The sequence below is a fragment of the Pholis gunnellus genome (genome assembly GCF_910591455.1).
Source record: "Pholis gunnellus genome assembly, chromosome: 12".
In the NCBI taxonomy this organism is placed as follows: Eukaryota; Metazoa; Chordata; class Actinopteri; order Perciformes; family Pholidae; genus Pholis; species Pholis gunnellus.
The window spans coordinates 13,253,799-13,269,154 of NC_136539.1; the positions used below are offsets into that span (position 1 = coordinate 13,253,799).

Genomic DNA, 15,356 nt, shown 5'->3' on the forward strand with positions numbered 1-15,356 from the left:
CACTCCCGACCCTTTGCCAAAGTCCTCACCTCAAAAAGCCTGGTCACTTTTTTTCCTTCTTTTTTTTTGTTAATGCCCCCAAAAGCTCTCTTTATAGCCTATCAACACGATGAAAAGTAGCCCGACCTCACTGGCAGGGAAAAAGGAAAAACCGCACAAAATATACAGTATTTTAAATATTTGCCTCTTGCTCATTTTTTTTTTTTTACAATGAAGAAATGCTCAAGTTAGAGACACAGACCTGTAGACGACAAGGGCACAGTCTGTCTTACAAGTTGAGATAAAATCGTAAATCTAAGAAGAGTTCAGTTCACTGAGCAAAGACAAATCCTCACTTGAGCCAATAACGGGAGCACGTTATTTCAGCATCATATCTTGATCCTGCTCAGGATGGATTAACAGCCGCCTCACAGCTTCACGTTTGTCTTCCTCGTAATAAATAGCAGAGCACTATTTGTTATAAGCTAAGGCTATACGTTGAAATGCACATATCTGGAGGTAAGGCTATATGCAAAAAAATGCAAATAGAAGAGCAGAATATTTTCTACATTATTCAAATTCACAATATGGCAGATATGGTCATAGCGTTAGACCCACACACTTGCATGACACATATCAGCTCTATAGGTGATTATTTACATTGCTGATCGTGATGCAGATTTAAGTCCCCCTCAAAAAAAAACGATGTGCATCCCTTTCCAAACCACCAACCGGTTATTAAAGGCTTTACACGAATGAACAATCAAACCTGTGCAACATAACGCAATTAATTCACAAACTACAGTCCGATTCTGTCACCTGAGTAGATTATTTTTTGTGCGGAGTAAACCTTAACACCTGTTAGAGCATCTCCAATGACGAATAAGAAGTTCGTTGAGTTTGGACTTGTTAGACCAGACAAACGAATAAAGCCACTTACCGTGATTATGTGGTGCAGGTGAACAGGTGCAGTCCCCCCAAAAAAGTGGATTTCCTCTGTCCTGGAGGCGAGACTACTGCTGTTACTCTTTGAAACACTCCGAGGAGAAGAAGGAGAGAAAAAACAGACCTGAGCTTCAGTTCCCCGTTGGACCCCCACACAAGGTGACCTTGCTTTTGTTTTGCGAGTAGGTTTGATTTGCTGACATTTAAAGCAAGCCTTGTCTGTTTATTGTCGTTGCGCACGAATGAGTCACTGCAAGTATAGCCTGTACTACCTCCACCGGTGCTGCATATTTGGGGAGCGGACTCGTCTGCAGGCAAGTCTGCAGGTTTGACACTGAATGGCGCCGCTTTCGGCCCCTTAAGTGTGACTTTTTTTTTTTTTTTTTGGGAAGTGTTGATTGTCTTCGGATCTAGTTCTGGTTTGAATCCTGGTCACCGACGCGGACTCCAAGTTTGATGATATGAGCAACACATTACGTGAGGAGGGATCAGGATCGAAGAGGGGAGGGGGAGAGGATCGCTGGTTTTGTTCTTTGTGGAAAAAAACAAGAGGACAACCGTAAAGACACAATCACGTGCCTTAATACGCATGTAACTGCTTCTATGTATTTATTCCCCGCACCCCAAAAAAATGAACGAGTTCCATCTCGACATTATGAACTGAGATCGAAAAAAACAAACCGTTTGGAGATGACCTTAACGCTAGTTGTCATTACATCTAGAATATGCACAGCGATAAACATCTTCTTTCCCCACTTCTTGTGCAGACAGGATGGTTGTTGAATGGTGAAGATGTAACCTACACGACGTGACACACTGAAAGGACGAAAAACCCCAAAATCCACAAGGTGGCAGTGAGAAACCAAGAATGACTGCTGCAGGAGCAGAGACACAAATGGGCCACTCCAGATATACTTCATGGAGCTAATTATACACTGACCCATTAATCTGGAACACGTCACCATCATACATGGGCGCTGGGACACGAGTGGACACACAAGAGACAAGACAATCACAAGCAATCATCCGTCTGTTGGAGAGATTGGTTATCTCTTGTATCATGAATCTGATTAAAAGGTCATTTTGTCACTGTGTCAGTGTTGATAAAAAACGCATATACAGCTGTATGTTACATATAAGGACGGTATTAAGTGTTTTCAGCACTGGACAGCGTCTCAGGCTGCTCATGCTTCTAAAGGCTGCTGTCCTGTCCGGACTTCTCTATGGGGGCAACATTCAGTCTTGGGGCCAGCTTGACTTAATTGCTTTCTCACTCAGAATTGCTGTGTGTCAGTTTGGTAATTTGACTAAACATAAATCAATTTAGGAATATGCCCAATATTAAATGCTAAAATAGATAATAAAGACTAGATTGTGAGCAGGCTGGAATGAGTAGAAATGCAGGATCTGCCTTAAAGATGAGGTTCACATCTCTTAAATCATAAAGCAATACTCACATGTTCATATGCACTTTGAAACAGTTATCAGCTGCTGCAACTGTTCCTCCTGTCTAAAAAGATCCTTCCATCCCTTTTTGTGAGGCTACTATCTCTACACTGCAGCTTAGCACAAAGATATTGTCTCTGGAAACACAAAACGAGGTAAATTCATAATTTTAAAAGATACCCACTTGATTTGGCCAAGACAGGCTGCTGAGGAGTCCTATTAGCCTCAACTGAACTTATAAATGCACAGAATAAAGACACTGGATTTTGTCTTTTCACAAGAGACAGGATCAATAATTACAATGCATGTGACTATTGTATACGCAAGGCCCTTATCACTACAGTTTCAGCAACATTTGCATTTAATGAAATTACCACAAACTAACTGACACACAGTGAACCTGGGATTTTGGGGCCTGAAGCTCAGGGATCCTTCGTCTGTTTCATAGTCCACAGCTTGATGTACAATCAATGCTCTTCACAACAAATGCATTTTTCCTTGTCACAGATCTATTGTGTAACTGTCCCCAGCCAATATCTGTCATGAAGTCTTTGTAAAGAGGCCCCCCTGCAGGAGTAAAGACTCACACGATTTGTTTCTGTCTTTATGTTTTTCAGCTGCAAGGGAGTGGTGTAAAAAAACAACAACAAAAGACATAAAAACCAAAGGGAAAATGGGTGGGGCTGTTTTTCCACTAGCTGTATGAAACTGTCCACAAGATGGGGCATAATCCAAAAGTAGAGAGTGAGAAAGAGAGAGTGGGGAGGAGGGGTGTCTATTCCTGTATTTGTGTTTGTCATTAATTTGACTGCTATCTGCGAGGAGAATCTGACGTAAACGAGTATAGATGTCTGAATTGTGGCTGAACATAAGCCGGTGAAAAGAAATAAGAAATCTCCTTGAAAAGACAAACAGTGCCTGGTCCTGTTCTGCTTTCTTTGCTGAGCCTGCAGCCGTCTGTGAATTTCCCTCGACTGTCACACGGTGTCTCACTGGTGTCACTGGTCTTTCCCACATCTTGTAAACTTAACATCTTTTCAGTCCTATCGCCTATTCAAGAAGCACCCATCTGACTGTATGTGTTTGTCAGAATAAATAGATAACTAAAACACTAAAATCAGGTTCCACTATAAAATGGCCACTTGTTCCATGAGATCTCTTTGACGAAGACTTGATGACAAAACGTGTCAGAGTGCCTTGGAGTGTTCTTTGGTGTTTTTTTTGTCTCCATTTATCCTTCTCCAAAAAGCAACATGGACAAACTCTATGAAACTATAAGTTTGATAAAAGTTATATTTCTTTATTCTAAAACTCAGCCTCAAGCAAACAGACCCCTGTTGAGAGAAGACGCATGCTGGTGACGTCCAACTCTTAACCCAGAGCTCAGCACTGCGGATCAAGGATAAAATTGGCTAACGCTGCACTGTGTGAAAAGCCATGTTTGATCTTGTTAAAGCAGGTGAAGCTGTGATAACATCAGCAGTCATCATGTGGGACAGTTTCAGGGCTGTAGCCAGAATGTTAGAAGAGCTGGGGCCATGAGGGCGAGTCCATTATATTAAAAAGTAAATAAACGTGAGTATTTTCATTTTATGCAACAATACTTTTTACTCCACAACACTGATTTGACAGTTATAGTTCTTGCCCAGATTTAAATTTAGCATAAAACACATATGATATATGAAAATATTCTAAAATACAGCCCATTGTTAAAGATTAAACCTGTGGTTTCCAACATTTTTGTTATTTTACCCCTTTACAAAAAAGCAACATCAGGGTTCATCAGAGATCATTTTCCAGGATATTTTCAGTGGTGATGTAGCTGGTATGACAGACAGGGTTCACGTCGTACACTAATATGTTGCTCTGTGTGGAAGTCTGATTCAAACAATGTGCAGTGAGCGGCTTCTATGAAATCATCACCTTACATGCTTAAACATCATGACAAATGAATTCAAAGTTAGTAGAGTTTGCTAGGATGGTTTACTGCCACCGACTCTTCTCAGTTTATCACAGCGTACTGTACTAGTAATATGAAGTGGAGTCTTCAAGAAGGCCAATCACACCCACTGTGTGGTACTGCTACAAAGTCAAAAGTCAACTGTGTGGTAACCCTGAACATCTAGTTGAGGCTCCTTGTTATGTTTCAGATGTCTCTGAGTTCTAAAAAAAACATGTCCCCTTGTTGTGTTGTGAGGATTAAAGAAGTAAACTCTTCTCTATTTTACCAAAAGGTTCGAAATGATTGAAAAATGAATCAGAATTTATGAACCAGAACTTTGTTTTTTCTTTGTTCCAGCATCATTAATTATCTCATGACCTCTCCTCTTTATTTTATGATCCCTGGAGGCGGCTCGACCCCTAGGATGGGAACCAATGGACTAAACCATCCAACTATAGAGTAGTTACACTAGCTCCACAGGGACCAGCTGCAACAGTAACATTCTGCTTACACACTGATGCATCTGTATTAATAATATCATCTTTCATATAAGTCACAGCGGCAGATTTTCTGCAAAACAAGTACCACAAGTACTTCAGTGGTAGGGTTCTTAATGCAACGTTTACTTGTTAGAGTATTATCACAGTGTGGTATTGGTACTTTTACACAGGTTAAGGGGCTGAGTCTCATTAACTCATTCATTTATAATAACCGGTACTTAAATATTAGCTACTTGCCCCCTCGTGCAAAGTGTTATTGCCCTCAGAATATTCTTTGTTCTAAGAATAAATTATTGTTTTTTTATTTCATTGTTTTTCAGGGTAAGCAGTTTTATTTTCACGTGGAGTCAACTAAGGGACTATATACCAAGTATACTGTTTAAAGGGCAACATTATTTCTTGAACAATTAAATGCTTTGACATCAGTGAAAATTTGTATTCTTCATAACTAGTGGTCGCTTTATTCGAAATTATTTAAAAAAAATGTATTGTCTAAGTGTACTTGTATTACAAAAAACAAGTTAACTTAACATCTTCTCTGTAAATGAACTAATAGTAAATTAGAAAGGACTTAAAACAAAATGTACTTATTGTACTTAAAACACATTTGAAACAACATGAATTATATTCTGCAAGTGTATTTGTAACATATTTCAAAGTACAGCAGACTACATTAAAATGCACTACCAATTTCCCTTAGAGTGCACTATTTTGGGACGAGTTTGGTATTAATTTAATATTAATATATTAGTTGTCTATTGCAAGTACATTTTGAGTATGCTCAAAGTGCAATAATAAATATATATCAAATGTATTTTAATAATAGTCCCATTTTAGTCCAGTCAAGTGCACTAGACCTAAGTTGCCCATTTGTCTTGCTTTAGTACAACTTAAGTATAATAAGGTCAACAATAGTTGTTCCAATTCAACACTCTTTCAGTATACTAACTGTTAATCTCATTTAATATAATTTGGAGACAATTTTTCACTTGGACAGTAACCCCTCGCCTTTTCACATCAACCACGGTACTGTCCTCTACACAAACATGTGCTTTGACCATCTTTCACTATAACTTTACAGTTCTTTTATAAACCCATGCAATAGTTAGGAAAGGGTGATACTAAAACAGCAACACAAAGTGTTTCCCAATGAGGTAACATTTACAAAAGGAGGTAAGAAAACATCAAACAATCAATACAAACTCAGGAAATTAACACATTATACTAAAAACACTGAAGAAAAATAGGTATGATGAAAATAAACCAATACATACAGACAATGCGACCACAGGACTGAGGATGCAGGCAGGAACAGATGGATTGTTGTGGCTGAAAAGCAGTTTGATTCTGAACACCTACTTCCTGTACAAGTCACATGACATGGTCACATGGCACTGGTGAGAGAAAGCTGCAACCTGACTGATCTGAAAGGAGGTTTTGTAGAATGATGCCTTATCTCTTTTTTTAGGGGACACAGAAATCAGAAAGTAATGTGAATGTGATGAATATATCACATATATGAATATGACTTAGCACAATTACATTACAAATAAGTGTTAAGTGTTAATAAGTGTTCTTAAGTATAATTTTGCTGTTCTTGCACTTTGCTTATTTACATTTCCCGTCACTTTAAACATCAAATAATGTGCTTTTGACCTGACAATGATTACACGGGACTCAAAATATTAAAATAACGTGTTTATTAGAGAGCTTTAGATGTGCTCGTATAGGGGTTTCTTAGCTGAGCCAGAGCCAGTGAGGTTAGATAGAGGGACATGGATGTATAGGAGGTTATAGTACATGAATACATGTCCTTTTTTTTAAAGACAGGGATGTTACCTCTCCATTTGACCAAGGTTTAAGCTCAAAGAGCGTCAAGGACAGACGGTAAACAAGGTTGGATCCTGATTGCTCGGGATAAAAACACAGTAGCAACCTGTACAGTGTTGCATTGTTGGGCTTATTAGGAAGCTATGTAAATGCTTATCTGCATCTAAACATATTTATGTATTCAATAAAGAGGTGGAAACCAGTTATGAAAAAAAACGATACGTTTTAATTACATTTTAATCACTGCACTGATGTATGAAACATGCAGCCTCCATTCAAGAGTCACCATTTAAAATCAGAACTGGCATGAAATTTGCTCTTTATCCCAACAATGTCTAGATATAACAAGTCAAAGTTAGAATCTAATTTAACAATTCTTCATGGTTTAAATACCCAATACCCCCTTTCTCCTTAAAAGCCAATTAAAATATGCGAAAGTGCAATCCTTTAATTTTCTCATAAAAATGTAAATGACTCAAAATTGCTACTTACAATCAGAGGAATTATTTAACAATGGAAAATAAACCTTCATGTCTCCATGAAATTATAAAGCAATGACATCTCTAAAGTAAAGTAACACGTGTAGAAGAACTAAGGAACAACTGTTTTTTTTTACTGCTTCATTCTCCTGCTGCTGGGCTTTGCAGATGGGATTCAATACGAGGTCATCTCGCTACAAAACAAGGTTTATTGTCTTTAACAGAACGAGTCTGTTGTGTTGTCCGAACCACTGGGTGCACTTTAAACTGGTCTCCTGTGAGACATGAAAACCTCCTATCACCTTCTCACAGCTAGAGACTCTTAAAGCTCCTGTGTGAACTCACAGAAGAGCTGCGCTTGAATCTTTCACACAAAGTCCACTTTAAAGAGTAGGTTGTCTGTGAAACAAGCTACACTGATCATTCCTTAGTCCGGGGCCAGAGATGGAAATTACAAATCACTTCTCTGACCCAGTTCTCTGACTTAGTTCACTCAGATTCTAGATCTAGTTTGTTCACTCTTATCAAAGTCCAACAATTGTGTAATCATTCAAACACACTTCAGTACATATAACACATTACATATCGCTGATGTGTTGTTGTTTTCTGATCTTACGCCTCTGTGACAGGATGACATCATCTGATGGTAATTATAATAAACATGGTTAAAAGTCATCCATCCTCCCACCCTGACCTCCTCCCATACAGACTTTATTAGCTAACTTTCACTTGAAGGTAAACATATGTTGTTGTGGGGCATTTGCTGCTGAAACAATTTTTATTAATGACATCACATCATTATCAGTGACAAAGTGTGGCTGCTGTTGTTTTTTTACCTTGTTGGTCTCTGTGAGTCATCCTGGCACATTGTTGTCCCGGAGACGTCTACTAGCCGTGAAAGACGCAGTGACAAAACTTTACAGGTGTGTCGTTGAGATCAAAATGAAGGCAGAGGTTCACATGGAGGAGGTAACGTACTGTGTACGTCACAGCTCTCAGTCACCAGAGAGTGGAGCTCCACTGCTAAAAGCTACCGATTCAGTCACAGCGGGGATTCGTTGTAAGATTTCTTCGTACATGTACTGAACATCTCTTGTCCCGCGCCTGTTAGAGAGCCAGTTAATCCGATTAAAAGGTCCCTTTTTGGGTCAAAAGGACAACATTTTTCTACCAAGCAGGCAGCTTTAACTGCATCAGGTTTGTTACAAGTAATACAAAATCAACCAAGTGGTGTGCCGGACACTGAGCTACTATGTATTTTTGGCATAGTTTAGAAACAAAATTAGCTGAATATCCTATTAACTCCAGATCTGAACTGAACGTGTATACGATCTATTTTGTATTATATGTGTTTTTGTGCTGTATTTCTGTTTCACTGTTGCTCAACCAACTGCCCTCAGGGGTCATTTGGTTGATTGGTTGACTCCCCTTTAAGTCACATATCACACTTCCAGACATGAAGTTGTCATTTTATCACTGCCTGTGTTTTTAACATTTTGCCTCCCTTTTGTTCATCTCCTTAAAATCATCTAGATGACACCTGAAAAGTCCAAAGATTGTCTTGTAAGTGACTCTTTAATGTTTCATGACTCAAGACCTTGTGACTGATCTTAGTACGATGATTCACCAGTAGTGTCATATTTTACTGAAAGGCCCAGGAAACCACGTTTCCTGATTAGCTTATTGTAAACTACAGGATCCGACATGAACACAAACGTTTTCAGTTTTTGTGACGGGCGAGCTCGGTTTGGAAAAAGGTGATTATTTTCATCCTATTTCTGTGCAGCAATCAGAGCTTTTGCACTGTTAACATCTTAACAAACATACATAACGTTTGTTTTTTATGTTCTTTTCTGAACTTTAACATTAATTGTTGCACATTTAGTGATACATATTCAAATACTTAAGATGCATGACTGAAATATTCCAGCGGCTTTAAACTGACACAGAGGCGTTTGCGGGGCTACAAAGACGCTTCTCAGAGAATCCAGCTTCACTCACAGATTTAATCATTATTATATCTAAACGTCCAGACAAACCTTTTCCACTTGCCTTACTTAAAGTAACATCAGCAGTACATAACCCTCTTCCACAGAGAGAAGCACAGCTGTTGACATCAGGGATTTGATTCATGCCACTGCTTGTCAGTCATTTTATTTTGAAAAGCCTCTGCAGTGCCAGTGACACAGTGAAGTAGGATCACGTCTGATGAAAGAGTTTGTCCCTCTGCTGACTGAACCTGATCCCCAAAGCTCACCTGACTGCAACGAATCGTTCAATTTCACATTTTGAGGTTCTAAGTTATCTGTGATTCCTAAAAATGGCAGTTAACATTTGAAAATGAAATATTAAACTATACTCTCCTTTCAGCAATCCTGAAAGTTCAAATACTTTGACAAAACATTCTTTACACACGGTTCACTTATTTGATACCAGCTTTACGTTGCATCCCATGGCCTTCATCAGCAGATGGTGTTTGAGAAGTGGAGAGAGAAAAAGCATCTCAAAATAAATACTTAATCAATATAACGAGTAAACACAATTAGAATATATAATATTCTCTGTATGGACTATTGAATTTCTGTTTACATACTAGAAATAGTTGCTTCAGAGATTGACCCAGTGTGGGTCAATAAAGCACAGATGCTATACTATGCTAATTTTAGTTTACATTACCAAACTGGATATGACGCGGTGTTAGACACAACAAGCTCAAGTTTTACCCTAAAACCAACATAAATGAATTGTACAAAATGATATGCACGTGACATTTAAAAATGCAAAGGATACCCATATAATACACAGTCACAGATAGTGATATAGAACGAGCTAGAGTAGACCATAGTTCACAACCATACCACATTTTCCATTTCAACTTAGTTGTCATGTAATTGTATATATATATATATGTGTTTGTGTATATGTGTATATTATTTCTTTATTTGCTTCACTTTGAGCAGGGACGGGGGTGGGAGTTATTTGTTGTGTATTTGTCTGTGTATGTTTTTTTTTTTTTACTTTTGATTGAAATAAAAAGTTCACAACCCTACTGTGTTTCAGTTTGGGTAAATAACCATAAATATAGAGAATAATACTATTAGTATTACCATTGTCCACCCATGGTACTGGCCATTGTGTTGGCACTATGTATACTTTTAGTGTGTAAACACAAGTTAAATAGATGCCTCACAGGAGTTATAGTAAATGTTGAAAATGTCAACATTTAACACTTTGAAAAGTATCTGCTTACAACTACAATGCAGTTTGTTTAAAACAATTGATTACGATTTAAATAGGAATGATCATTTATTCTTCAATAATTATATAATATTAATGATTCTTTCTATTTGACAGTAGAAGTGAAATAATTTCAAATCATACATGGACAGGCATTGGTAATGTGATTATTTGAAGTTAACAAATCTTTTTCATTTTAAGAAAATAAACCCATAAGCCTCGACATACGATATCCTTTCTATTACTAATTAAGCATTATAGCCTCTGACGGTGTTAAAGCAGAGTGACTGCATCCTGGACAATGAAGACAAATCAGAGACGAACAATGCTTTTGTGCGGAGCCAGTCTGCTGCATTCAACATATCCATCCACAGGCATCATTTTATAATAGGATCATAAAATGTGCAGATGAAGACTTTACAGTTCAAATGGTCACATCTCATCATATTACTGTAGGTCTTTTCCTTCGTATTCTCCTCTTTTTGTCATGAACGTATGTTAATATTGGTGCAGATTGTCCGTTCTTGGGATTTGGTAAAACTGGACACAACTCTCACTTTCACATCTACTATAGCAGCACTTGTACAACAAGGCTGCATGTACAAAATAGTATAGTGTACAGTATCAGTATGATATAACAGATGTGGTCCATAAACTAGTTGATAAATAACTGCAGCAGACAATGTTTTGTTTGTTTTAAAGGTCCAATCACTAATTTTTGACCATATAAGTTAGGAGCGCATTCATTCTATTTTATATAATTGACTTATAGATGACAACTCTGTATTGTCTTTTTCATTTCATGATCATTAAAAAGTATAGATCTGATGTTAACAAACAACACCTGCAAAGCTAACTTACATTGAATTGTCATCTAGCGCTACTCCTTGTATTTATTATGTAGGAATTAGTTACATATTAGTTGTATTTTTCTGAATACCAATGGACCTGCGTGGTAGTCGGTTATATTTGTCACAATAATATTTGTTCTGCTCTGATGAACCACTGAGGCTTCTTACAAAAGGGGGCGCTGTTGAGGCAGATAACTGACAGCTCGAAATGTCAATGAATGGCAGCGGTTGTTCTCTTCATTCTGACATTTTCACTGATCTCTCAGAAGACAGACAGGAAACCCTGCTGACAGGCAGCAGTGCTACTCTCTAAGAATTGAGTTACTGAATTGGATGTTTGTACCATCGGTCAGATCTATTAGTTACTGAAAAGTTCCCCACTTTTCTGGGTTGATTAGTTATATGGAAGAAGTTACCTCACGGTTAAAAAAATCTAGTTATTTGTCCCCCGCAGGTTACTTTAAATCCCTAGTCACAAAGGCAACATCTGGGTGGAGGAAGTCACAATAAAATATTGATCTTCAAGTAGTAGTTCATTTACTGCACTTTAAGTCCATGTTACATGACACTTAATGTAGGCGTTAGGGTGTAGTCAGTGTGCAAACTGCCCTATAAATGCAATTATTTTTCCACTCTGTTGGACAAAAAAAGAAGACTGAGCTCTTTGCCAATGAGTTTGGTCAGAAAACTGGCCTGTCGTTAACTCTCCATTAAGGAGTCTGAGTGACTCAGTCAGACAGGAGAGACATTAAACACGCTGCACGTTCTGTGAGCAACAGTGGTTTTCCAGCTAAAAGCGTTTCTCGGATAATGGCTCTCGTCTCAGCCTACGGTGTCACTGCAAAGTCCTCAGAGGTAAAAGTAGAATGCAAAAGCAGAGGCACAGAACAAATAGACCGCATCTATTAGAGTGCATTAACAAATTACAGCTGTCCCACAGTTGAGTTTAATGGTAGAACAATTAACATCAACTGTGAAGAAAACGTGTGATATTCTCCAAAGAACTCAATGTAACATTTTATTTATTTGAAAGGGTTGTTTGCATTTTTATCTCTGGAAAGTAAATTTTTAGAAAAACCTCTCACCTCATAATTGACAGAAGTTACTGAAAAGGTAGAGTTTGGGCTTTAATTAAATTTAGTTTGAAGATTTTAGCATCTGTATGCACCTTTGAAGCGCTCAGGTCTACGGTTGGTGGATTTCTTTCACGCTTTATGTCAGTTTTTACTCAGTTGGCGGCCAAATTTCAAGGCTCGCATGGCTATATTTGACGGTTTAACATTGTTCTGTACATTTTCAAACAGTGTATGTACATTTCTAATGATTTCTGTGAAGATTTTCAAATACAGTCAAGACCAACTCAACTTCTGTCACTATATCGCGTTGCTTATGTTAAAGGTTGAACAACAACAGCAGCAGCAGTAGTAGAAGAAGGTCAAAAGTTTGGATTTTAAAAAATGTAATTTATTTTCAGACTAGACAAAGTATTATTAAGTATTGTTTTGTTTTGGTTGAAATACTCCCTTTTTTTAGCAATTACCAAGAGCTGGAAACTATATATTAGCACACTTTTCCTCAAAGTCTTCAAATCACTTATATTTTAGATTTTACAAAACAAAATAGTTGGAAATGAACGGCTGGGTTTTACAATTCACAAGGCACACTAATCCAGGTAACACTGAATCAATTTCTTTACACATAAAACCTGATTGTCTCGTCGCCCATATAAGGGACAATGACTTAATATCAAATGACTTATTCGAGTTTAGAGTTGAGGAAAATGTTATAATCTTTATTCTCACACAGTATTTGGGTCATATCAACAATAGCAGATCTTTTCAAGAGCATGCTTAAAAACACCCCAAATGGAGCAAAAAACGGACACTTTCATTCAACAAAAGCTATTAAATATAATTTACAGCGGAGTGAGATCTTCCACCGAAGACAATGATCAAAACACAAGTTGAACACGTGTCTTCCTTGACATGATATAGACAGTGAATTCAAACTCATGAGCCAGAACTTCTCCATGGTCCCAAAATTAACTCATGAAACTTTATATATATATGTATATATACAAAAAAAATGTGCTACACAGACCAGCAATGTTAGAGACTATTCTCAGGATGTAAGAAACCAACAAAATAAAGAAAAAAAATACCCTAAAAATGCAGCTCACTGAGTACTTGAACTAACGTGGGACTGACTGTATTGCACTAGTGACTTCTACTGATTAACATGACTACAAGGTCTGTTACAACATATTCCTCGTGTCCTCCCTTTTGACGTGGTCAAGTGTCTTGTCGTGGCACTTGGTTTTTTTGTTCTGGTGAGTTTTGACATGTTTCGCCAAGTGGTCACTCCTCATGAACCTCTTGCAGCAGTCCGGGCAAACAAAGCGCTTCTCCCCCGTGTGAGTCCTCAGGTGTCTCTGCAGCTCGTCCGACCTGGTGAAACTCTTGCCACAGAACAGCCAGTTGCACACAAACGGCCGCTCCCCAGAGTGCCACCGCAGGTGCGCTTTGAGGTGAGAAGTTTTCCCGTAAACTTTCCCGCAACCCGGTATGTGACAAATGTGTTGTTTCTTCTTCCCGGGCTCGTCGCTGGACGTGGACGACTGGCAGTTCGGGCACCGGCACCTCCTGCACCGCCGCGCGGTCGCGAGAGGAGACTTCGTGTGCAGCAGAGCCGCGATCTGCGTCTGGTACTGCGCAAAGTCCGTATGTCCCAGAACCAGGCCCCTCTGCAGCTGGAAGCGATGGGGACCAAGGGAGGAAGAGTGAGTGACGTGGTTCCCCTGCTGGAGGCTCCACCACGGGATATCCTCTCCAGGGTTCGGGGACAACTGTCTCTGCTGCTGGTGCACAAGGCCGGAGGGTCCCGTCACAAAACTTGGCATGGCGGTCGGGATGGGAGTCGGTGCCGCGTAGCTGACGGCGGGGACGTAGGTGGGAGGACAGGAGGACTGCAGAGACTGCATGGAGCATGGTAGCATCTTCACGGGGGAGAAGTCATAGGGGTACGAGGGGTCCGCCGGAGGGGTGAGGGGCAGTTCGTGGTGGTGCGAGCTGAAGGAGCTCTGGATGTGCGCAGACAGCTGGGGCTTGGAGGATAGTCCGAAAGTTGAGTTGCTGGCCAGGCTGCTTTGAGGCGTTCCCTCGTTAGTCCACGGGTGAAATAAACGCGACGGGGAGCCCAGAGTTGGGTCGTAAGGGACCTGGAGGAAATCTGTGTGGTTCGATCCGTGGTGATGCCCGATCCGGTTACAAGTGGCAGCCAGGAGAGCCAGCGGAGAGTGCTTACAGTTCTCTGGAGAAGAGTTTGGAGTGCGATCCTGGATAACCGAGACACACATTGTCTATATTACAATCATTATTCAACACACTTTACGAAGGGAAAAAACACATCTGCATTGTCTAAACAACGTACGGTTTAAATAGCATCTGTACGACATCGATCCATGTAGCCTGATTCGCGATGCTGTGACATTAAAGTTGTCTTAATGTTGCAGCAGAAGTCATTCAGACGCAAACAATAAGCGTCAGGAATAAAATTATATGACACTAGACGATTAAAAGACTCGTTTACCCGGACGTAAATCAACTCGGAAGAGTAAGTTTACGAGTTACTAAAGTCGTCAAAGTAAACAGAAACTTGCGCACAAACCTGGAGAAAAGCCTGGAGTGTTTCATTCCGCAGTACAGCCACTGCTGCCATGGTAAAAACGTCCTCCTCCGTCTCGATGAAAACGAATACAAAATAAAAGCACTAATTTAGATAAATATGTGCATTCGCAGTAAAAAATATCGCGTCGAGCAGGTCTCCACTCCTCAGTGCTTCCTCTCTCCGAGATATCCTTGGTCTATCTGAAGAGTGAGGGATCACTTCTTAGAATTTGATAAGGACTTTGGTGGGCCGCCAGCCAGTCAGAAATAAGATTTATTACTTTGAAGTTTGCCGCTGCCCAATCATCAAAGAATAGCGGCTCTTTGAGAGGGGAAAGCAAATCCTTTGAATCCACAAAGCTCCTATGGTGTGTTTGTTGGTCTGGATAAAGGAGCTGATTATTAGGGGGGATGGGAAGGGAGGAGATAAAGGCGGGACAATTAATGAAGTAATCACTATGTGGGAAATGTATATACACAAA

The 15,356-nt window shown here is 39.4% G+C and overlaps 1 protein-coding gene across 1 annotated transcript; it reads right to left on the reverse strand.

The window, feature by feature from the left end:
• Positions 1-13,049: 13,049 nt before the first annotated feature.
• sp5a (Sp5 transcription factor a) lies at positions 13,050-15,043 on the reverse strand. The gene is made up of 2 exons (XM_079170448.1): positions 14,876-15,043; positions 13,050-14,543 (listed from the first exon to the last, which is right to left on the reverse strand). The coding sequence occupies exons 1-2, from the start codon at positions 14,924-14,926 to the stop codon at positions 13,464-13,466; spliced, it is 1,131 nt and encodes a 376-aa protein (XP_079026574.1). The 5' UTR covers positions 14,927-15,043; the 3' UTR covers positions 13,050-13,463.
• Between the last annotated feature and the right edge of the window lie 313 nt (positions 15,044-15,356).

Bases quoted from the DNA above. Each gene is read 5' to 3' on its own strand.
- sp5a (XM_079170448.1), bottom strand. From the start codon at position 14,926: ATGGCAGCAGTGGCTGTACTGCGGAATGAAACACTCCAGGCTTTTCTC. The intron at 14,544-14,875 runs GTTTGTGCGCAA...TCGGTTATCCAG, and splicing joins CACTCCAGGCTTTTCTCCAG to GATCGCACTCCAAACTCTTC.